This window comes from Haemaphysalis longicornis, unplaced genomic scaffold (assembly GCF_048455015.1).
Source record: "Haemaphysalis longicornis isolate Haplotype H1 unplaced genomic scaffold, Haemaphysalis longicornis Haplotype H1 scaffold_2, whole genome shotgun sequence".
Lineage (NCBI taxonomy): Eukaryota > Metazoa > Arthropoda > Arachnida > Ixodida > Ixodidae > Haemaphysalis > Haemaphysalis longicornis.
In genome coordinates this window covers 240,385,010-240,408,522 of record NW_027526295.1, presented here as the reverse complement: position 1 = coordinate 240,408,522, position 23,513 = coordinate 240,385,010, and the positions used below count along the sequence as shown (strand labels likewise).

At 45.5% G+C, this 23,513-nt stretch overlaps 1 protein-coding gene across 1 annotated transcript in view; it reads left to right on the top strand.

Annotated features, from left to right (window-relative positions):
* The window catches only part of LOC144170251 (protein madd-4-like), a 262,649-nt gene that overhangs the window by 182,675 nt on the left and 56,461 nt on the right, over positions 1 to 23,513 (top strand). The window contains exon 2 of the mRNA XM_077699922.1: positions 10,476 to 10,562. Coding sequence (XP_077556048.1) covers positions 10,476 to 10,562 — 87 coding nt within the window. The remainder of the gene's footprint in view (positions 1 to 10,475; positions 10,563 to 23,513) is intronic.

Genomic DNA, 23,513 nt, shown 5'->3' with positions numbered 1-23,513 from the left:
GAGTCTTTCTCGTCGCATAATTCTTCCGTATCATTTTATCGCACAGAAAATAGGTTTAAAATGTGGTTAGCACTGTTGAGCCACCGAATTCAGTTTTAATGAGGACAGCCTTTGTGGGATACCTAAACGCTATCCTTTTGGTCTGTCCGCCTGTCACTATACTGAACCGCCGGGCCATAAGTTGACAGCAGGTACCAACGAGAAGCGTATACTGCCAAAACTCAATCTAAGTGAACTCGATCTTACGAATTTCCCGATCTAACGAGCAAATTCGGAATTCCCCCAGAGTGCTTGTACGGCTCAATGTGTTTATGAACTCGAACTAACGAAGTAGATCCGGCGCTATTCCCGTTTTAACGAAGTATTTCGAGTTCGGCAAGCCCTCAATACGAGAATGAAGAAATCCCGCCTAGTTTCTGGGAACAGCTTCTTCGGCTTAACGAGGTGGAAGCAGATTTGACATTCCACGACTACCTGAGCGCCGACGCAGACACCGACATGACGGAGGTTTTGAACTATGAAGAAACCGTGCAGTTGGCTTCCGGCGCGCAAGAATTGCCCGAGGATGCTGACGACCCAGTAGCTGCTGAAGCTCCTGAGCACGCTCCAGGTCAGGTGATGGAGGCTATTGACTTGCTCAGGCGCTTTGCTGAGGCTCACGAAGGAACCAATGAGTCGTTCAACGGGCTTGCATGCTACAAAGATTTCGTCCGCCTGAAGCTAGTTGAGCACATGCAGGCGAAAATCACCCGCTTTTTACCAGGAAATAATTCCTTTCCCCCAGGAAACCTAGCATTTTATTGTAATTATTTTCAAAGCGGACTTTTAGCGCATTGCTTAAATATCGCTAAAAAAAATTACTCGATGCTAAAACAGGGACGAAGACGGCACTGTGTTGTGTATTACGTGTTTCTTCTTCGTCCCTGTTTTAGCGCCGAGTAATTTTTTTAGCCTAATGTACCAACTCGCCGAAATCAAGCTTTTGTTACTAAAATATCGGCAAGCGAGCGCCGCGGTCGCCCCAATTGCGATGTCGGGGTAGCTGCTGAGATGCGCCTCCCTTTAGGCGTCGAATTTGTGGAATCAACTGCTTGGAAAATGACAGTCTTGATTTTACAAAGTTCCAGATTTAACGAACTAATTCTCGGTTCACGGTGATTTCGTTAGATCGGGTTTTAACTGTGCAGGCAAAATCGTTTCAAACTACCGAAACTGGTGGCGTACACCATACATATCAACATTGTTTAGCAAAAAGAAAACAACCCTGAGACCCCTTCCTGTATATGTCTTTTTACACACTGTATTTTCATTTTGACAATAAACTGAAAGTGAAACTGAGATAACGGGGAGGGGGGGGGGGTTAATAATAAACACGATAAAAACATTAGCAGTGGCTTAGCTCGGCGGTGACAGGATATACGTAGCGTGAGCTAAGTTTCAGCTGGTCATTCTTAGGTTTCCTGGTTGTCTAGGATTAGCTGATTATCATGCTTGCTGCTGCTTAAACGATTTCTAATCCAATCCAATCTAATCCAACCCAATCCAATCGCGGCAGCGGTGGCGGAGGCTCTGGCGCGCCAGCTGTGCGCCGTGAGACGTCACTGCTCCTCGCGCATGCGCAGCACGGCTCTCCAGGAGCCACGCGAAACTGCTCAAGCTTGGCCAGTGTAGCGTACGCTACAAAAACGGCGTCGAAGACAGGCGAAATGAAGCGGCGGGGAAATATAAAAAAAAGAAGTAAACACCAAACGTAAACGATGTCACCTAGAATTGTTTCAAGAACTCTGCCTGGGAAGGAAGGTCGCATCAGATGGCGCACCAGCAGTGCGAACGCGGGAAACTTGAATAGAATTGTGCAAACGCCAATTGCATCCATTATTTGGAGGAAGGGGGGGGGGGGTAGAACAGCGTGAGGGGTGAGGTGGAAGATGAGAGGATGTTACGAGCCATGGGTGGCAGCAAACTATCGTTTCTTGACGACATTTTCAGTGAATATGGCAGCGAAGCAAGCAGATACGCGGCCTTTTTTATTTATTTTTGTCTGTCTTCATGTGTCTAACCGGTTCCCTGCGGTAGGGCTCAGTTCTGCATTCAAACTGAGGAGGGTAGAAGGAGTGGAGGGGGCTCAGGCAGTGTAGCGGAGAACGGGAGGGTCAGTTTGACCTTCAAACCGACGTGGGTAGAGGGCGAGAGAGCAGGAGAGGGACGAGGAAGTGAATTCAGTTCGTCAACACAAATATGTCACGCAACAGAAAGAACACCGGTCGTATTCGAACGGCAGCTGTGGGGTATGGCTTCGCCGTTATTTCCTCGTTTTTGTTTTCAGTAAAATATTTAGCATTTTAATGGCTTGTTTAAGGGCTCCTGGAGGTAATTTTCATGCGGCACTTAGCTGATAATTTCCCCGCTGCGTAAATGACGAACACATGTAAGAATATTGAAAAACAAATTCAATTACAACGAGCGTGACGCTACAACCGAAAATCAGCAACTACATAAAGCATGGTCGTGCTCACGCTAACCGACTGAAATCCTCAAAAGCTGGAAGCTTCTTGCGGACCTCGTATTTTTTAATAACTCGACGCAACTATATACATACTACTCAGGGAGCCATCGAGACAGGCAAACTCCTCGCACGAGTTGCGAACGGCTTAACGCACCATCGCTTACTTGTCTTGGTACGTTATCAAAGCATCCAACGTTTTAGTAGATTTTCTCGACGATCGGCGTTCGCAGTGTGTCAGAGGCTCCGGCGCACCAAAACCGTACCGCAAGGGGACACAGCGCTGACTGCCTTCAGAGCGTGCGATAGTGGTTGGGGGCGGGGGGCGTCACAGTCGCGAAATTTGTCTAGAGCACGCACGCCCGCTCGCATGCGTGACGACCAGGTGGCGCCTCACGGGCCCGTGAAAATTGGGAGCTTCGCTTTATTATAACGGTACCCTGCACGGGCCCTCGCAGGGTTTGACGCCGCCTAACCCCACTCCCACCTCGCGCACGAAACTGGCGCTGGCGTCTTTATTGTTCGCGGGCAACGTGTCGGCCCAGTCACCGTCGGCGGTGCGACGAAGACGTCTTCCCGGCGGCTGCGGCTGCGTGGATAATGCGAGCTAATTGCGACGTGCCTTCGTCTTACCGTGGTCTAATTTAAGTGCGTGCGAAGCCGGTGTCGCCGATTGCGCCTGCTTGTGAGACGACAGGTGTGCGGACTTTTTAAATCGTTGGCGGCGCACAGGCGTGTGGGAGACTCGATTGCTGTGTACCAGCAAATAACAAGAAAACGCCCCCTCTCGCGTTCTAAGAATTAATTGCGTGCTTGCTCGTCTATTGGGCTGCGGCTCGATTCTAACAAAAACGCCCCTTTGTTTGGCTTTTGGTATGGGCGTGTGTAAACTTGAACGTGCAGTGAACGCTAAATCAATGAGAAACTGTATTTGGCCAACGGAGCACCGGCACCATTTCCTCTTCAGGTGACCTCTTCTGGCCCGTTTCTCTTTTTATTCTGTCCGTGTTCCCAATTTTGCGTGTTCTGTAGCGGCATACCTTTTCAGAAAACCCCGCAAGGCCAACTGGTGTTAAAAAAAATAAAACATTACGCTATCGTCGCGAAGTGCAAACTGTGCCATTCGGACGCGGAAATGTACAAGCATTGTACGTTTGACGGCACACCCTTGGTAAAGGTGACGTCTGAACGAGCCCTTATTCCTCGTCACAGACTCTTCGTGGTCGGAACGCGCAGGTGCGATTTATTTATGCGTGGCCAGTAAAAAGATGGGGCGGCATGCGCTCTACACTTAGTAGTACCACGGTTAAGACGACTTTTGAAGGGAATTCAGTTTGTCGCACCGCATGCCCCCTCCCTTGCATCCACTCTTGCCTGCACACAACCGCAGTGTCAGTTCACACGACGCCGAAGCTGTGTTGTGTGAAGTTCTTGTTTTTGACGTATGGCCCGGGTTACGGGCAGTCTGGTGCGGCGGGTGACAGGAGCGACTTTATTCTTTATGAGTGGTCCAATTTTAGGAGGGGAAGCGCGGCGCTGGAGCCACCTTTTCATATTAAAGCTCTTGCCGTTCTAATCTATAGCTTCTTTGGCCTATCTACTGCTCGGTTATATGTCTCAAACGTGATGCGCGTAGTGCCTGCGGCTGTTGAGGCGGGTGCACGGCGGTTTCAAATGGGGAACTTTACAGCTTCGACACTTTCCACTCCGCGACAGCGCAGCCTATAGGCTGACTTTTGTGACGAGATTTTCCCAGGAGCTCTTTTTATAAATATCTATCAATTTGGCGGCAAAAGTTTAAAATGTTGAAATTCTACTTCTCTTGCGCGATAGCGGTTGTCTTTCAAGGATTAAGGGAGAGGCAGCATTTAGTGTGAACATAGTACACGAACAGCGTAAAACCCATTCTGTCGGCTTTCTCCCCAGGCCCGTGAGCTATGAGAGAAGGCATGCTACCGAGGGAATACGTGCAACTGGAAATGTTGTTAGATCGCGGCGTGGATTTCGCTATTTAAAATTGCCTTCACTGAAATTCTGGTGATTACTTTGGAAATATTCCAGCAGGCTGGAATCACAAACTCTCAACAGATGCGTTAAAATCGCTGGCCCTTTTCTCGGTATTTCGGGAGTGAACACCGCACTCTGTTCTTCACTGCAGAGCCCTTGTAGGAGCACATATATGAGCTACGTTATTTTACTTTTCCAGCGTGCTCTTTACGAGAACTGCTCGCACAAGGTACACAGGGAGATGTGCTTCCCAGCAAAGCAGCATGAGCGCTTCCTACCAGAACGCGTTCCCGAGCATATCAAGTTTGCTTACACACGGAAAAACGGCAACGGGTGTTAGACACACCGACATGTCTGACAGCAGCTTCTCGCACGAGTGGAATATCGTAAAGCAGTAACCAACGTTTTCATTTTCACCCGACGAGTGAAGAACAGTCTCCTTCTCCCCGCTACGCTCCCACGCCCACTTGGTTTTGCTGACGTCGCTCTCTGAGTCGCGGAAGCTTCGAAATGTAAAAAGAGAACCCGCGCGCATTCGGCGGGAAGAGCAAAAGCATGGAACGAGGCAGGCTGGCTACTAGGTAGCACATAACAGGCACGACGGTCTGAACCGCGAGCAAGGCAACGTTAGCTCGGAACCGTGCAGAAAAGTGCAGTGTAGAATGTGTACACAAACAAGAAAAATTGTGCGTGCCCAATGTTGCCATCTGCGTTGCTTCCCAGGCGGATTGCCTTGGTGCGGTGGCTGCTCTCTATTTCAAACTCACGCAAGAACGAAAAAAAAAAATCAGGAATGAGAGATTATGCCCCGCGCCGTTATATCTCGAGCTTTCCTCTGTGCGGCCTGTTCGCTTTCAGATCTCGCGTTACAGCCCAATCTCCATCCTCAGAGGAGCGAAATTTTTTTAACCCAAGTGACGCTAATGGGTTTGTTGGCGCGTGTAGGGCTTATCTCTGATGCGCATCCAATCTGCCATGTATTTTCGGGGGGCCTGTACAAAAAGGCGACAAAAAAGAAAATAAAGGAAGCGAGCCGCGCAGGCCGTTATAATAATGTTGCGAAGCTCCCGCATTCCAAAAACTCTTTTGTGCATCGCCTAAAGTAAACACGTGTTTTCACGCGGCGCGGGCAAATTAATGCAAGCTTGTCCCGTTTCCCTTTCTGGTGTATGTCGCATCGATTTCGAGCGCATCTCGAAAAACAACTCGCGTTTGAACGGGCGCCGCGGCTTCCCTTCTCGATTTATGAAAGCCCGAACGAGGAAAAGAGGGCGCGAAATACGAAGTTGTTCCAACCGCCATCCCCCCCGCTAGAAAAATAGAAGAAACGTCACATCGAAGGCATTGCAGTGAAGTTTAGAGCGTGCAATATTGACAGGAGAAAGACTTCTACTTTCACTGCCATTGTTTGTCACGCACGCACGCACGCACGCACAAACACACACACACACACACACACACACACACACACACACACACACATATATATATATATATATATATATATATATATATATATATATATATAGAGAGAGAGAGAGAGAGACGCAATAAAAAACAGCTTTAATTTGATGTTTCGGACAGGCCGTGTCCGAAACGTCCAATTAAAGTTATGTTTTTATTGCGCCCATTTTTACTTTTTAAGCATCAGTAGCCATAGAGTTTCCACACACACACACATATATATATATATATATATATATATATATATATATATATATATATATATATATATATATATATATATATATATATATATATGTGTGTGTGTGTGTGTGTGTGTGTGTGTGTGTGTGTGTGTGTGTGTGTGTAAGAGAAAAACGGTCGCCATATTTTATTTTTGTCTCTCGATTTCTTTCTTTTTTTGCTGCTGGAAATCTCTGTTTTGTGAGTCGCAAAACAGAAGAAAAAGGATACGCATTATGATTACAGCGTCGGGTCCTGAAGTTTAACGAGGCATTAACGATGGCACCCAATCCGAACTTTTTCCACCGCTTTCTTCCTCCCGCCTTCCCTCCTCCTTCCCCCTCCGCCTTCCTTTGTGCAAGCTCGCCGCAGTCGCGTAAAAAAATCTTCTTCACAAATGAATTTTGCTGCCGGTCGAAAGGCCCACCGCACAGATTTCGTCCACGGATGGCAAGAAAAGTAAGAAGAGACAGCGAGCGCTTTGATGGCATTATACGGCGAAGCAAAAGTTAAAAGCGATGTACTACACGCGAAACGTTCGGGAATGAACACAGACGCGGCCGTGTATACGCACGTCGTCCCGTCTGCGCACACAGGTAGCCTTTCCCACGCACTCACGCGAGCCCCCCGTTTTTGTCTCCCGCGCGGTAAAAGAAGCGGCCCCTTTTTCCTCCTTTTTGTTCTGGCTTTTAAATTTACGCTAATCTTCGTCTACCTTATGGTCTGCCCGTACACGAAGCCGCCTCCGCGCTGCGGGCTTCGTCGAGGATGTAATCCGCACACTCTCGTTCGTTAGCTTGCTGGGCTTTTTGTTTATTTGCGAATTTTTGCCCCATATGTGCGCGCTTGCCTTTGTGCGTCTCCGGTCGGGCGGACACGAGCGACGGGGCGAAGAACATGAAGGACATAAGGAAGAAATTTTTTTTGGCTCTCTTTACTAATTGTTTAGGTTCGTAAGCACCAATTAGTTGCGACCTTGCTATACGGCTTTGTAGAGTGCCGAATGTGGGACTTTATTATTATTATGTATAAAGTACGTAATTATCAGCGGAGGGAAATGTTGTTGGTATGTTGGTAGTCTTTGAGCGCCATTTTTGTGACTGTTTTAATGAGTAGCATTCTTTGCCGAGTACCCCCACAGCCAGGACCCTGTAACGCCCTGCATTTTCACAAAAATGCAGATATAGCGGAAGTTCCACCGGTAATCGTTATAATAGTGTAAATAGAGATAATTGGTGGAACGAAATTTTGAAGCACTAGAAATAAGAAAAATATGAATATATACGGAAAATGGCAAACCGTATAACGACCTGCATTTCAACAATAATGCAGATTTTGTGGAAGTTCCACCTGTATTCTTTATATTAGCGTAAATTAGATAACTGGTACAAAGAAATTTTGAAACACTGAAAAAAATTAAAGATATAAAAAATTACGGAAGATGGCTAACCGCGCAAAGCCCTGCATTTCCACAATAATGCAGATTTCCCGAAAGTTCCAAATGTAGTCGTTATAATAGCGTAGACGGAGATAATTGGTGGTACGAAATTTTGAAAAACTAAAAAGTAAGAAAAATGTTAGGCAACAACGGAACATGGCAATCCGTATAACTCTCTGCATTTCCACAGTAAAGCAGATTTCGTGTATGTTCCACTTCGAATCGTTATAATTGCGTAAATGTAGATAATTGGCCGGACAGGATTTAGAAAAACCAAAAACTTTGACTGTATAAACTCGCACTCAAGACAAGCGGAATAAGAATTTTGCGCATTAGTAGAAAATTCTCTGAATTTCTGCAGAATTGTTTTTTTTTTTTTTCCGAGGGCTGGTTCAATCCGCTGCGTTCTCTACAAATTATGATGAGTTGCACTAATGCTTGTAATTCCGGAGTCGCAAAGTAAAGGCCCTAGCGGGGCTTTAGGCCCGCAATAAAAATGAATGAATGAATGAATGAATGAATGAATGAATGAATGAAGGAAGGAAGGAAGGAAGGAAGGAAGGAAGGAAGGAAGGAAGGAAGGAACATAGGGAAGGATTACAGTCGGCTCAAGACGACGAGAAAAATTTAAGAAATAACCCTAAAGACTGACCTCCGACCTCGGTCTTCTGCCGGGAAAATATTGCTCCTAGCAACCTCAGCAATAAAAATGAATGAATGAATGAATGAATGAATGAATGAATGAATGAATGAATGAATGAATGAATGGGCGCTGTGTGGCGCACATGCTACAAGGCACTGTTCACGGTGAAAACACGACGGGGCCGTTGAACCTTCTTGGCTAACTTGTCGGTCCCAACCAGTCCCAACATGCATGTTACCAGTGAAAAGTAACAGTGTTACAATTGCAGTTACCGAAGCCAAAAAAGTAACTCTGTTTACAGTTACAATTACAGAGTTCCCAAAAGTAACTTGTTACGCACGAAGGAATAAGTCTGCGCAAAAGACGAGGACGAAGACAGAATGAACTAAGACGTCTTGTATTCCCTGTCTCCGTCCTCATCTTTTGCGCAGACTCATTCCTTCGTGCGTCATAAACAAACTAGCAAGCAACCAAGTCCTATTAACTTGTTACAGTTACCGTTACCGTAGAAAAGTAATGTCGTTAGTTTTCCGCTACTGTACAAAACTAATCGATCACAAACCAAATAATTGAGTTTATTTAATAGAAACCTACGAAGGCATGGGGGTCGTCAAAATGGCACGTAGTAAAACAATAGATGAAGGAAACCTAAAATGGCGCACACTCAAGCCCTACACTAACAGTCATGTACGGCTCATTTTGTTGCATCAGCCTCTTTGTTCATGCACCCTTGGTGTCATTGTGGGTGCCCCTCTCTCGGTGGATCCCCGTGAAGCGGTCCTTCTTTACAAGAGTCGGCCAGCTTCCTCCTCGGCAGCGGTCTATTTGCCGATTCCTTCATTCTTTTTATCGTTTACAGTCTACTCCAGACGAAGGAGAAATTTAAAGAAATCGCCTTAAAGACCGACCTTCGACCTCGGTCTACTGCCGGGAAAATCATGCTTTTAGCAACCTCCTCTCTTAAACTGCAAAGAAGCCGTGTTATGGAAAGGTGAAAAGAGAAAGTCTGAAAAAGTGGGAAGCGCGATCTATCGTCGGCCTTTAACGAGTGTTGCTGTTGGATAATTTTTCATAAAAGAGGAAGTAACTGTAACGATATTTGATGTCACAGTTACTGTGCAAAAAGTAACAGCGTTACAGTAACAAGTTCCTCTAACTAAAAAGTAACTATTTACAGTTAGAAGCTACTGAAAAAAAAAGTAACTAGTTACCGGTAGTGCGCTACTAGAAACTAGCTACTGCCCAAGAGTGGTCCCAACTGCTTTTAACTGCTTTGACGGTTACAGCAATGTATATATGTAGTTGGCATGAATAAGCTGCTGCTGCTGCTGCTGCTGCTGATGATGATGATGATGACAGCGACGGTGATGATAGCTCACTGATATGGACCGCCTCAATCTTTCTCGAGATTATGGGGTCATTATTGGTTGATTGATTGATTCAGTGTCATTCAGTGTCTGCCTTTCCAGAAAACGATCCGGCTAAGAAGAGCACGCCGCGATAACACCGCCCTCTTCCGCTTTCCTCAAAGGGTACATAACCGTTATTAACGGCGGTGCATTCGGCACGCAAAAATTTGTTCGGCGGTCACGTGTTCCTTCTGACACGGCTCAGAGGAACGTTGATTGATTGATTGATTGATTGATTGAGGGGTTTAACGCGCCGACGCAACGCAGGCGATGAGGCGCGCCGTAGTGGAGGGCTCCGGATTAATTTTGACCACCTGGGGATCTTTATCGTGCGCCGAAATCTCGTACACACGGGCGTTTTTGCTTTTCGCCTCCATCAGAAAAGCGGCCGCCGCGGCCGGGAATCGAACCCGCGACCTCGTGCTCAGCAGCGCAACGCCTTAGCCACTGAGCCACCGCGGCGGGTAGGCTCAGAGGAACGTCTTGAGCGGAAAACAAATTCACCTCACCTTGGCAACTGGTCCAGATTTTTTTTTCGGTTGCGATATTACATTTCCCTTATACACTGTAAAATATTACATTGGAGCGTAAGCTACGTAACTTGCATTGAATCAATTTATGGAAGTATTGATTGATTGATTGATTGATTGATTGATTGATTGATTGATTGATTGATTGATTGATTGATTGATTGATTGATTGATTGATTGATTGATTGATTGATTGATTGATTGATTGATTGATTGATTGATTGATTGATTGATTGATTGATTTGAACTCTTCTCGCAGGTGATTTTCTGGTCATGCAGCCTAGCCCATTCGGAGGCATCACCAAGCCCGGAAGAGGACGATCCTACCGCTGACCCCAACCTAGTGGTAAGTAGCCCTCTTGTAATGCGGGCCGGCGTTTCAGCAGTGGAATGGGGACGAGAGCCTCTAGCAACAGGCAAAACATTGAATTCTCTCCACCCCCTTTCGCCTTAGTTCCAGTGCTTGCATGAATGCGCAATCATGGCTCGCCTTCATCTGACGTTAATAGGTACCGTACTTGCTCATGTAACCGACGCAGCTTTCTCACAAATTGTGATGCATTTTCGGGGTGGTTTTGTTATGCGAAGTAAATCTTTGCCCGCTAGCTTTGCCACATGGTACCGGCATTTTTTACGCCAGATCTTAATTCGCTGGACTGTTAGCGCAGGCTTTATGAGCCGTCTTTACGACCGGTATCAATGCGCAAATGCAGTCTGTGAGATTTTTTTTTTTTTCATGCGCGCTTCGTCTTTTTTTTTTTTTCTCTGCAATTTCTTATAGACCCATACCAACTGCAGTTAACACCCGATCTAACGAAGTCACCGGGAACCGCGAACTGTTTCGCTAAATCCGGAACGTCGCAAAATCGGGACTGTCATTTTACAAGCAGCTGATTCAATTGATTGGATGTCTAAAGGGAGGTGCAACCCTGTAGCTACCTTGACATCATAATTGCGGCGTCCGTGGCGCTCTGTTTGCGACAATGTAACAATGTGATAAAGTCCACTGTGAAAATGATTACAATAAAACGCCGGTTCGGAGGGGTACAGATGTATTTCCTGCCAAAAAAGCCTGCATTTTCGCTTGCGTGCGTTTCGTTAGCATTGGGCAAAATGTATTTTTCGTTGCACGCAAGCGCGTTCAACTCGTCCTCTGTGGGCCCCATGCAAAAGCGCCTGAGCGAGTCAGTTGTGACCATCACCCGGCCTGGAGCGGGCACAGGAGCTTTAGCAATATCTGGGTCGTCAGCATCATCTGACGCTTCTTGTGCGCCGGAAACTAACTGTTCCGATTTCTTCACCGTCCAAAACCCCCGTCGTGTCTCCGTTCAGATAGTCGTAGAAGCTCAGACCTGCTGCCACTACGTTAAGCCGACGAAGCTGTTCCAAGGAATTGGGCGGGATTTATTTTTCTTACACGTGTCAATTGAGGGCTCGCGGAACTCGAAATACTTCGTTAAAACTTCGTTAAAACTTCGTTAAATCGGGAATAACGCTGGATTTATTTCGTTGTTTCGAGTTCATAAAAGCATTGAGCCGTACAGGCACCTGCGGGGAAATCCGACTTTATTAGTTAGATCGAAAATTTTATAAGGTAGGATTTTGTAAGATCGAGTTGTGACTGTATTCCCACACTTCGCGCTTCTACAGTAAAGATTAAGCACGGAATTAAAAAATTCCATACCAGTTTCTTTAAAATATTGTTTGAGCCTGATTACGGAGGTAGCTGTGTAAATCGAGAATAAAATAAGGCAATATAAATCGGCGATGTCTTTTTAGCGGCGCAATAAAGTTCACCCACGACTGCAAAAAAAAAAAAAAAAAAAAACCCGATTAGCACGTTTGTTACACCCCTTTGGCAATAAATACACGTGTAACAGGGTAAATTGAACTTAAAAAATGATGAGGATAGAAGATAGCGTACGAAATCCCAACAATTTCACGACGTATAAAAATCAGGCAGTAGTGACATTTCAGGACTTTATAAAAACTTCAAGCAGTATATATATATGCCGACCGCCATTAGAGGTCGTTACGCAGTGTTTACGAGGTGAGCTGGTTTTCCGCTTTACGATTATTATTGCGCTTACATCCGCCCCGAGGTGACAACCACGGCGGCCCGCCGGACTGAGCTGCCAGGCGGAGTTCAGAGATAAGGAACTACGGCCGAAGAAGTTGTCCCCTCGGCGGCTCGCCCCCGCCCGTCCTCTTTGCATGCGTATTTTTCCCTGCCAGTGTCACACCCGCAGCTATTCAAGACCCCAGTATCATCGCCGCACTTTGCAGCCCACAATAAAGTTTAGGGGCGGATCTTCCTGGATTGACTTTCTCACAGCCCTGCGACGGCGCGCAACAACACCCCAAGCCGGGTGCACGCACGGTGACGAAAGATTTTGTTTAACGCCCTTTTTTTACGACCTCGAGAACAGTTGTGCCGGAGGTGCTGTTTTTCCGCAATGCGTGATTTCATGCTATTTTTTATTCGATTCATCGCTCGCGGTGTCCGTCACGTCGTAAAGGTAGCGCTGATCTCTGTCAATGTAGACACCGTACTATCCGATGAAGTTTGTTGATTACCCTGCCCCTGTGACTGAAAAGTCGAGTTTATGGGATCGTAGGCTTTTTAACGCCCCGATCATTACTCATTTTTGGTAGCGCTTAAAGGAACAAGATTAAGCGAACTGTTTTATTCTTCTTCCCTGGCCCTATCTTCAGGAACAGCCGGGCCAAAAGAGATACCACTGGCCTGCAATAACGCGGTTTGTGCCCAGCACGCCAACCGTGCTTAAAACGAGTCACTACACCACTACACCCTGTCACTTCCTATTATTACAGGACTTCTCCTTGTTTAAACGGAACAACTGAACGGGGTAGCATATGTTTGACCTTTGTTTCCGCCGTCGCTTGCACTTAACGCGTTGGCGCAGTCATGCTGTCTTAGAAATCATGTATCCCTCCGTCTAACGACGACGACGGTTGAATGCGAAGCTTTCCCGTGGCGGATTATTTAGTTGTCGCCTGCGTTTTGACTTAGTTTCGACCATGTCGAAATGGAGTAGATGTCGGCCTCATAACACGAGGGACCCAGGTTCGGCCCGGTCACGAAAAGCGTTTTTTTTTTTTTCTTTCACTTCACCCACGATCCTTTATCCTCATCATCGTCAAAGTTGGCTTTCCTGCACGGCGTTTTCGCGTTACAGACGCGATCAGTGAAAACACTAAAGCTTCGCTTAAAATTTTTTTTTTTCGTGGATTAAACATTATGTGCTTTATAGGCGGTATGACCGCGCAAAAATTTCGGTGTTTATTAACGCTGCGAAACTGAGGGACAAGGATGAAAGGGGCGAGCAGAAATTACTAACCGCGAATATTATCTCTCTGACTCAGCACCGTGCACCGCGAGCGAGGAGGGAACGAGCTTGGTCTGTATCAATGGAAGTGGTCGGGCTTGTGTGTGTAGCCTCCTTCTTTGTGTCCCGTCTTGAGCGCTGTTTTTGTTTGACGTGGTCTGTATACCTTTGGTGTTTGGATAGGCGATCCCCGACACCCGACCTCCTGTCCTTTCTTCGCATACGGATGGAAAGTGTGTTCCGAGCTCTGTTTCGTTCTTCTGCCCTTACATGCGCTTTGAGATATCGCAGTTCGAGCCCACAAAGTCCGTGCAGACCATTGTCTATTCCCCATGCACCCTACTCAACTTGTTGTTCGACTCGCAGGGAATCCAATAGAAGCTCAACAGTTGAAGTGAGAAGTACGCAGCTGGTTCTGGCCTTTTGTGTCACCTTGAAGTCTTTGTGTTGAAGTGGTCGTGGTTTCGTCCTGCCGAATAAAACACCAGCTCATATTACGTCGGCGTTAAATTAAGATATATTTACCTCGCAAAATCTCGCTGTGGCGTTCACTGCTAAGCTTTAAGTCCTTCCCCGCGTAATTGCACTGGTTGTAAGTCTTCAATCGGTTTTAAGTCATCCCATCGTCGATAGGACGCAAATGTTCGCAAGAAGCGATCCGTCGCGGTGGCTGGGTGACTAAGGCGTTGTGCCGCTGAGCACGAGGACAAGCGTTCGATCCCGGTCGCGGCGGCCGTTATTCTCATGGAGGCGAAAAACGAAAACGCCCGTATGTCGAGATACGGGCGCGCGTTAAAGATTCCCAGGTGGATGAAATGAACCCGGAGACCTCTACTACAACATGCCTTGTACCTACGGGCAGCTTCGGTGCGGCCACTTTTTTAAAGGCGAAGCCCCTTAGGGGCTCGGGCTGTCGCCGTCTCATCTCGTCGTCGTCGTCTCATGTCGTCGTAGCATCATATAGTCAAGGTGCTAAAACACCGGGACACCCGTTTTCCAACGCCTCTCGCTAGAACGTTTCACCTCCGTGGGAAAAACGCGTACTCAAGAATACACCGGGACACTCATTATTCAACGGCTTGCGCTAGGACGCTTCGTGCTTCAGACACGAGACTTACAGCAAAGCTGTATACCTCTAGCCCCCAACGGTGTCATCTCCGTGGAAAAAACAAAAAAAAAAAGAAAACGCCAAGGCGCAACGAATATTCTTCGTCTCTCCAAAGGTTTCACGTTATGGTCTCATCTCCGCGGGCAAAAACGCCAAGGCGCCAAGAATACACTTGTACACTGCATGCTTCGTCCCTCCCTAAGTTTCACGTTAACGTTTCATCTCCTTGGGCAAAAACTCCAACGCGTCAAAAATACACTTATACACTGCATGCTTCGGCGCTCCCCAAGTTTCACGTTAGTGGAGATGGCCAGAGATTTTCGTTTAAGCAAGAAGCGCAGCACATGTTCGTGTGAAATCGACGACGGATAGTATCATTACCTCAGATAGGAGCTGCTGAACTGCGTACTTCTTCGAGGGTTCCGAGCGTGCGTAGCGGCTTCTTGACGCTCTTGATTTCTGCTATCTCTTCCTTTTTCCGTGACCGCAAGCTGAGTTCACAATGTCGGCATGTAGGGAATTTTTTGCTGGAAAAGCATATTTATGTTGACCATGTTTGAAATCGGCAAATCCCGTTTTTTTGTTAAGCAGGTACCAGTTGTGTGTTAGATAATATTTTCGTTGCTTACCATCTCGCCTTCAAGGTTAAAACCACTGCGAGGGAAAAACAGCCCCCAGTGTTCTTAAAGCAGGGCAATCGGCCTTGCAATAACGCCCCTCAAGTATGGTTGTTCTAAGAGATTCTACGATGTGCTGCCAGCTCATTTTCCGCGAAGATCAAGTGTGTGCACAAGTAAGATTGCCGGGCCTCGACTCGCCGCGTCACGTGCACGAATGGAGCAGGTCTGCTGTAAAGCAAACGCTCACTTCCTCTGGCGTACCGTCGATGGTCGCACGTGGAGTGGGGCGATATCGTTCCTGAGACGCAACGTCGGAGGCGTGGCAGCCCGAACAAGCTTTCGGTAGTTTTGTGCAGCGACGTAGGCCTATCCGCGCTGAGAACGTCAGACTAGAGCAGTTAGGGACGAATCAGCTTTAGAGCCACTTGGCTGGATCGCTTTTAGGGGTGGGAACGGAACCCTAACTAACTTCTGTATGATTATTATGTACCGGCCCTAGCGTAACTACAGCTGCTGCTCGGAGTCGCATGAAATGCTCATAGTAACCGCTCAACGACTACTTGACTTTGAATTCTCGATTTCGTTTGTTTTTTTTGTTGTTCTTTTTTTGGACTGTCTGGGGTTCCATAATTACCTTATAAAAAGTTTAGCTTACTCTTTTGCAATAAAGTAGAAGAGTTTTTATTTTCTCCAACTAAAAACTTCATAGTTTGATTCGGGATTACTCATCTGACTGACGAAGCGTACATACGTCGCGGGAGCAGTTATATCATGTGCGTATAAAGCGAAGCCTTTATACGCACACCTTATCACCTGCATCTTCCTTACACTATGAAAGGGTCATGACACGTGCCTTTGTTCGGCCCGCATACAATTATCTGCGAGACGGGGTTGGGCATATGCGAAAGAACGTGTCGAAGCATCATATTTTATGTTGTTTTATTTGTATTAAGATCGGTTACACTAAAAAAATCCAGACCTCTAATAAATTGCCCTTGCACCAAGTACCGTATTTAGTGTGTACCACGACCGCACTGTTTTCATAGGACGGCTACTAGAGACAATTGCAGCCTGAATGCACCCTTACGGGATTCTCGTCAAACACGCCATGTAGTTTCAGGTCTGTATATTTATCCGCTGGGCCCAGAATTTCAAAACGAGAGCTAAAGTATTTAACGCCTGCAGCCATAAGAACAGCGACAAGAAAACGAGTGTACACTTCTGCGAGCTGTTATGGACGATTCTGGCTCATGGTGTGGGTCTCGCGTATCTTATCCGCAATGCAAAGCTACTTTCAAGGCAGAGACTGGGAAGGGAAGCAGAGACGGGAGGGAAGAAGACGCTATCTGCGGCGTGTGTACGCTGGTGACACAAAGTTGAGTGTTGGGTGGTACCCCGTTATCGTGGTTTACCGCGGGCGCTGGGGTCTGAGGTCAGCTAGGAACGCAAAACAATACAACAAATGCGGATGATGCTGAAGTTACGGAAAGTGAAGTTTGTACTGAATGTCGCAAAGAAGGCGATACTCCCACTTTATACTCATATTCAAGACAACTTATCGGGCTTCTGTTCTGGTCATGATACGCATGGCTAATTTGTGCCGGAATCATTGCTGTCATTGCTCGCGGGCTTCCGTATGAATTTATAATTTTTAATTCGTTGTTTTTTAAATTGTTGCGATGCTTATGCCCCACTACTGAAAGCAGGGCCAATGTACAAATTCAATTGGCTTTTGGAAGCTCGCTGTGGGCAGCCCTTAAAGCTCCCTTCACATCCTGTACTTACTGGAGAATATCAGACGTTCAATAATTCAAGGTAAGTTGCTTTAAATAACTATTTAAATTATTCTGCTATATTACAACCTTTACTATTAAGCTCTTACCCGACCGTTACAAAAGAGGAAAGTATATGATAAGGAAGAGCCCAGACGGAGAGTGCCTTTATTGCGATTTTGGAGCCATTTAAACAATTTTAATATCTGACTCAAATGGTGCGGGTTGAGGTGGGCGGGGGGGGGGGGGGGGGGCGGGAGGAGACTAATGTACAAGAAACTGATATTGAGTGTATTTAATGTCGCAAGGATGCTGAAAGCCAAAGAGTGCCAAAACACCGTGGTTTTTCTATGCTTACATGAACTTGAACTGAAAATCTTTCAATTTCTGTTTAATTCTTAACGTACATAAACCCAGCATTTCCTCTTAAGTCCATTAAACCAGCAAAAAATAGGAACAGGCTGATATGTCTAATGCCTGTGCCACACGGCAGTTTTTGATTGACAGTCGGACGCTCACTTACATGTTCGCCCTGTGTATTTACAATGGGGCACTCGACAGGCAATGGGTTCGAAGACCTTCGGAACGCCTTTGAAACGTCCGTTTTATCGCATACATTAGATAAGCTCATCGACGTTATGAAATCCGCAGAGTAAAAACAAAAAGAAATCGTCTGATGCTTAGTTATTTTTTGGCTACATGCCGTCGAGGAAAACAAGGTCAGCGTAATGCGTTTCTGATTATGACATCTCATCGCATGGAGAACGTATCGACAGTAGGCCCTTAGCACATGTAAAAGAACACTATGTAAACGTTTTGGCTCGATAGAGGGAGTAAGCAAGCGGAATTACTGCCCCCGTGATAAGGGGGCTCGGAGTGGTACGACTACGCCACCTTTTCATTGTGCGCAGTGGCAGCAGGGGTCACAGGAAAAGTGGGAAGTGTTTCATTTTTATTGCTGTATGGAATTGTGTTACCACCAACTCAATAAGTATCACAGAACTAAAAAAACTGGCGACGATGCCACGAATGTAAAGCGATTATTTCACATTGACTTTCTTTGCAGCTTCCACCCCCACCCCCCTTTGCATCAGTTATAACAGATTATTATCATCGTTTTTTTTCTTTAAGAGATATGTACATAATGTTTCGTGTGTTTTTATTTCCGTGCGCCAGCACAAAGGTCATAATTACCCAGCTCTTTCTGTCTTCCTGGGTACGCAAATAATTGATTGGTTGCTTGATTATTATTATTATTATTATTATTATTATTATTATTATTATGATTATTGTTATTATTATTATTATTATTAGATTTTTCGTCTTTCACTTCCATGGCACAGCATAATCACACGGAAAACTGCAGTGGAAACATTTTGGACCTGTGTTTTTCGAATTTTGATGATGTTAGTGTGTCACACTCTGCTTGTCCTTTAGTTAGACCTGACAGATTTCATCCTCCTCTTTCTATTTCCTGTTCCCTTCCCACAATGCTCCACCATTCCGTAAGTTCCTGCAACACGCAACCTCGCTACGCTTTCGCCCGGGGAGATTACGTTGGGCTGTATGATTACTTTTCTGCTGCCCCTTGGTCGACAGTCATTGACGAAACTGATGTCAATGAACAAGTTGACCGTTTTACTGAGACTGTACTTTTGGGTATGAAGAAATACATCCGGCAATATTTACCAAAGAAGTTCAAATTCCCACACTGGTTTTCTTCTGAATTGCGGGATGCCCTTAAACTCAAAGAACGTGCGCACAGAAAGATGAAGCGCTCTGGTGCGAACCAGTTCTCTCAGGAGTTTCGGCGCCTACGTGCCTTATGCAAAATATTGCACAAGCGTGATCATGCTTCGTACCTGGCGTCAGTAGAAGCTAAAGCAACCCATCAACCGGGAGCCTTCTGGAAGTACATTCATTCAAGATCTAGTAAAACTAAAGAATCTATTCGTTTACTAGACTCAAACGGCAATGAGGTTGCGGAGGTGGCCGACTGCTTTGCTCGTCAGTTTTCTTCTTTTTTTGGAATTAGCGGTGGCAGCGATAACAGTAGCGCCCCTTGTCACCAGGGCAGTAACTCTGGTTGTTTCCAACTGGATGAGAACATCGTGCGGACCAGTATCAAGCGGCTAAAGCCCTCGCTTTCTTGTGGACCAGATGGTATTCCTGCCGCCATTCTAAAAACGTATGCAAACATATTCGTTCCTCTGTTCACTTCAATGTTTAATAACTGTCTCCGGTCTGGCACGTTCCCTCGCTCATGGAAAATCTCTCGCGTATTCCCTGTATTCAAGTCAGGCCCAAAAACTGACGCCATAAACTATAGGCCAGTCCCGCTCCTTTGTTCTGCCTCTAAAATATTCGAGTTATCTCTTCATATGGTCTTGTCTTTCTCACTTAAACACGTCCTCATTCCTAATCAACATGGCTTTATGCGTGGTCGTTCAACTTCCACAAACCTCGCGTGCTTCATGGAGCAGGCCGTCCCAGCAATCGTTGGTAGAAGCCAGCTTGATGTGGTCTACTGTGACATGAGCAAGGCCTTTGATGTAGTCAACCACTCGTTATTGCTTGCCAAGCTCATTCTGTTAGATGTCCACGCTTCTTTGGTGGGTCTTATACGTTGCTCTCTCCAGCAGCGATATTGCTATGTAAGTGTTAACGGTCAAACTTCATTTAGGTACAAAGCAACCAGTGGTATACCCCAGGGATCTGTTCTGGGTCCCCTTCTTTTCTCCATTTTCACTAACGACGTTGCTTCTGTAATTCAAAATTCTTCTTTTTTGTTGTATGCTGATGATATGAAAATCTTTAGAGAAGTGCGTAATATTCATGACTGTAATTATCTTCAGGCTGATATTGCGTCATTCCATCGTTGGTGCACCAAAAACGACCTAATTTTGAACCCCTCAAAAACGAAAGTTGTCTCCTATAGTAGAAAAACTCAACAGCTGCAATACTCTTATAAAATTGCAAGCACTGCATTGCCGAGGGTGACTGAAATTCGAGACTTTGGAGTACTATTTGATTCTTCTCTGACTTTCTCTTCCCACGTTACACAAATTACCCGTCGCTCTCTTCGATGTCTGGGTGCTGTTTGCAGATATTCTAGAGAGTTTAAAGGTCCTCTTCCTTTTTTAAAGTTGTATTCGGCTCTCTGCCTACCTCTTCTCGAATACGGCTCTGTTTGTCACGACATATTATTCCGCAAATTATACCTTATCGGCTTTAGGGGCTCCCTTCAAGCTGTACTTAAGAACTACCTTGCTGACAGGTCACAAATGGTTGTTATAGGTAATACATACTCCAGCACCAAACTGCCGCTTGCTGCCGGTGTCCCACAGGGGTCAATTTTATCGCCTCTCCTCTTCAATTTGTTTGTAAATGATTTTGTGTCAATAATCCCAAACGGGGTAGTGTTTCAGTACGCGGATGACATTGTTCTCCTAACAAAGCATGTTAAATATAAATCGGCAGTTGAGCAACTACAGCAAGCAGTGTACAAAGCTATGTCTTGGTTTTCGAAAAACAACCTCACCGTCAATCATGGCAAGACTAAAGCCATGTGTTTCAAAAATCCCCTGAAACTTTGTGAGATTCACTTGCCGATATTTCTGCATCACCATGACTGCACATCCTGTCAATGCTCTCCCGTGGAATACACAAATACAATTAAGTATCTCGGAATTCATTTCGACAGTGATTTGTCGTGGCAAAACCATAGTGCTTACGTCTGCTCAAAACTTTGATCCGTGGCGTGTCTACTCTTCAATGTAAGAAGCTTGGTGCCTTTCCCAATTAAAACGATGATAGTTCATGCGCTTGCATATAGTGTTTTAAGATATGGAATAACGGTTTGTGGTTTCTGCTCCAGAGGTTGGCAAGACCGAATCGATAACCTGTTAAAAAATATATTAAAGAGTGTGGCTTACAATCGAACTTTATCTTTGGGCAAAGACATTTTTTCCGAACTTGGTTTTCATTCATTTAAATCTTTATTCACTTCTACGGTTGTACTGCGTCATTACTGGACTGATGAATTTAAGCTCCCTCACATCGCCCCGCGTCAGCTGCGCAAAAAAACACGGTTTGTTGTTCCGCTTTTCAACTAAATATGGAGCAGCGAGACGACGTGTGTACACCCCAAAGATTTTTAACAACTTGCCCGATGAATTTTTTTCTGTGAAATCACGATCTGAATTGAAATTGTTATTGCTTCTGTCCCAAGAGTACAATTTACGTGTATAGTCTCATTTTCTTGCATTGTGTTTAGACTATACGATTGCTCTGCTTCGATTCACTGTGAATGTAAGTTCTGTTTTCTCATCACTTTCTCTTTGCAAGGCTGAAGTGTTTATTATTTCTACTTCAAGAGTTGCATGTAAATAAGTAATTCTGATATTTCTTGTTTTCTGATGTTTTACTACTCCGTAAGGAGTGTGCTGCTACTTTACTCCGATTTCCTGTAAATGTATCCAATTTTACTAATTACTTTCTGTTTCAATGTTGAATATTGTATATTTATAAAGAAAACACATGTCTTCCTCACGATGAAGGGCCACATCACACAAGCCGCTATTGGCTTAGATGGGCCCGTTTCGCTGTAGCTTTTCTTTGGTGATTAATAAAGATTATTATTATTAATATTATTATTATTATTATTATAGAAGGGTAATAGGTTACTAGATTTTTCGTCTTTCACTTCCATGGCACAGCGTAATCACATAAAGAACTGCAGTGGAAACATTCTGGACCTGTGCTTTTCAAACTTCGATGGTGTTAGTGTGTCGCGTTCTGATTGTGCTTTAGTAATACCCGACAAATATCATCCTCCTCTTTCTATTTCCGTTTGCCTTCCTACAATACTCCACCGTTCTGTAATTTCAAGCAATGCGCAACCTCGCTACGCTTTCGCCCGGGGAGATTACGTTGGCCTGTATGGCTACTTTTCTGCTGCCCCTTGGTCAACAGTCATTGACCTCTCTGATGTCAATGAACAAGTTGACCGTTTTACTGAGATTGTGCTTTTGGGTATGAAGAAATACATCCCGCAATATTTACCAAAGAAGTTCAAGTTCCCACACTGGTTTTCTTCTGAATTGCGGGATGCCCTGAAACTCAAAGAACGTGCGCACAGAAAGATGAAGCGCTCTGGTGCGAATCAGTTCGCTCAGGAGTTCCGGCGCCTACGTGCCCTATGCAAAATATTGCACAAGCGTGATCATGCTTTGTACCTGGCGTCAGTTGAAGCTAAAGCAACTCATCAGCCGGGTGCCTTCTGGAAATACATTCATTCTAGATCTAGTACAACGAAAGAATCTATTAGTCTTCTGGATTCCAACGGCGATGAGGTTGCAGATGCGGCCGACTGCTTTGCTCGTCAGTTTTCTTCTTTGTTTGGGCTTAGCGGTGGTAGTGATGACGGCAGCGTCTCTTGTCACCAGGACGGTAATTCCGCTTGTTTCCAATTGGATGAGAACATCGTGCGGACCAGCATCAAGCGGCTAAAGCCCTCGTTGTCTTCTGGGCCAGATGGTATTCCTGCTGCAATTCTAAAAACGTATGCAAATATATTCGTTCCTGTGTTCACCTCAATATTTAATAACTGTCTCCGGTCTGGCACGTACCCTCGCTCATGGAAAATTTCTCGTGTATTCCCTGTTTTCAAGTCAGGCCCAAAAACTGACCCTATGAACTATAGGCCAGTGTCGCTCCTTTGTTCTGCCTCTAAAATATTCGAGTTATCTCTTCATGCGGTCTTGTCTTTCTCACTTAAACACGTCCTCATTCCTAATCAACATGGCTTCATGCGTGGTCGCTCAACTTCCACAAACCTCGCATGCTTCATGGAGCAGGCTGTCCCAGCAGTCGTTGGTAGAAGCCAGCTTGATGCGGTCTACTGTGACATGAGCAAGGCCTTTGATGTAGTCAACCACTCGTTATTGCTTGCCAAGCTCATTCTGTTAGATGTTCACGCTTCTTTAGTGGGTCTTATACGTTGCTATCTCCAGGAGCGATATTGCTATGTAAGTGTTAACGGTCAAACATCATTTAGATACAAAGCAACAAGTGGCGTACCCCAGGGCTCCGTTCTGGGCCCCCTTCTTTTTTCCATTTTCATTAACGATGTTGCTTCTGCCATTCAAAATTCATCTTTTTTGTTGTATGCTGATGATATGAAAATCTTCAGAGAAGTGTGTAATGTTCAGGACTGTAATTCTCTTCAGGCTGATATCGTGTCATTCCATCGTTGGTGCACCAAAAATGACTTAATTTTGAACCCCTCAAAAACTAAAGTTGTTTCCTATAGTAGGAAAACTCAACAGCTGCAATACTCCTATAAAATAGCAAGCACTGCACTGCCGAGGGTGACCGAAATTCGGGACTTGGGAGTACTATTTGATTCTTCTCTGACTTTCTCTTCCCACGTTACACAAATTACCG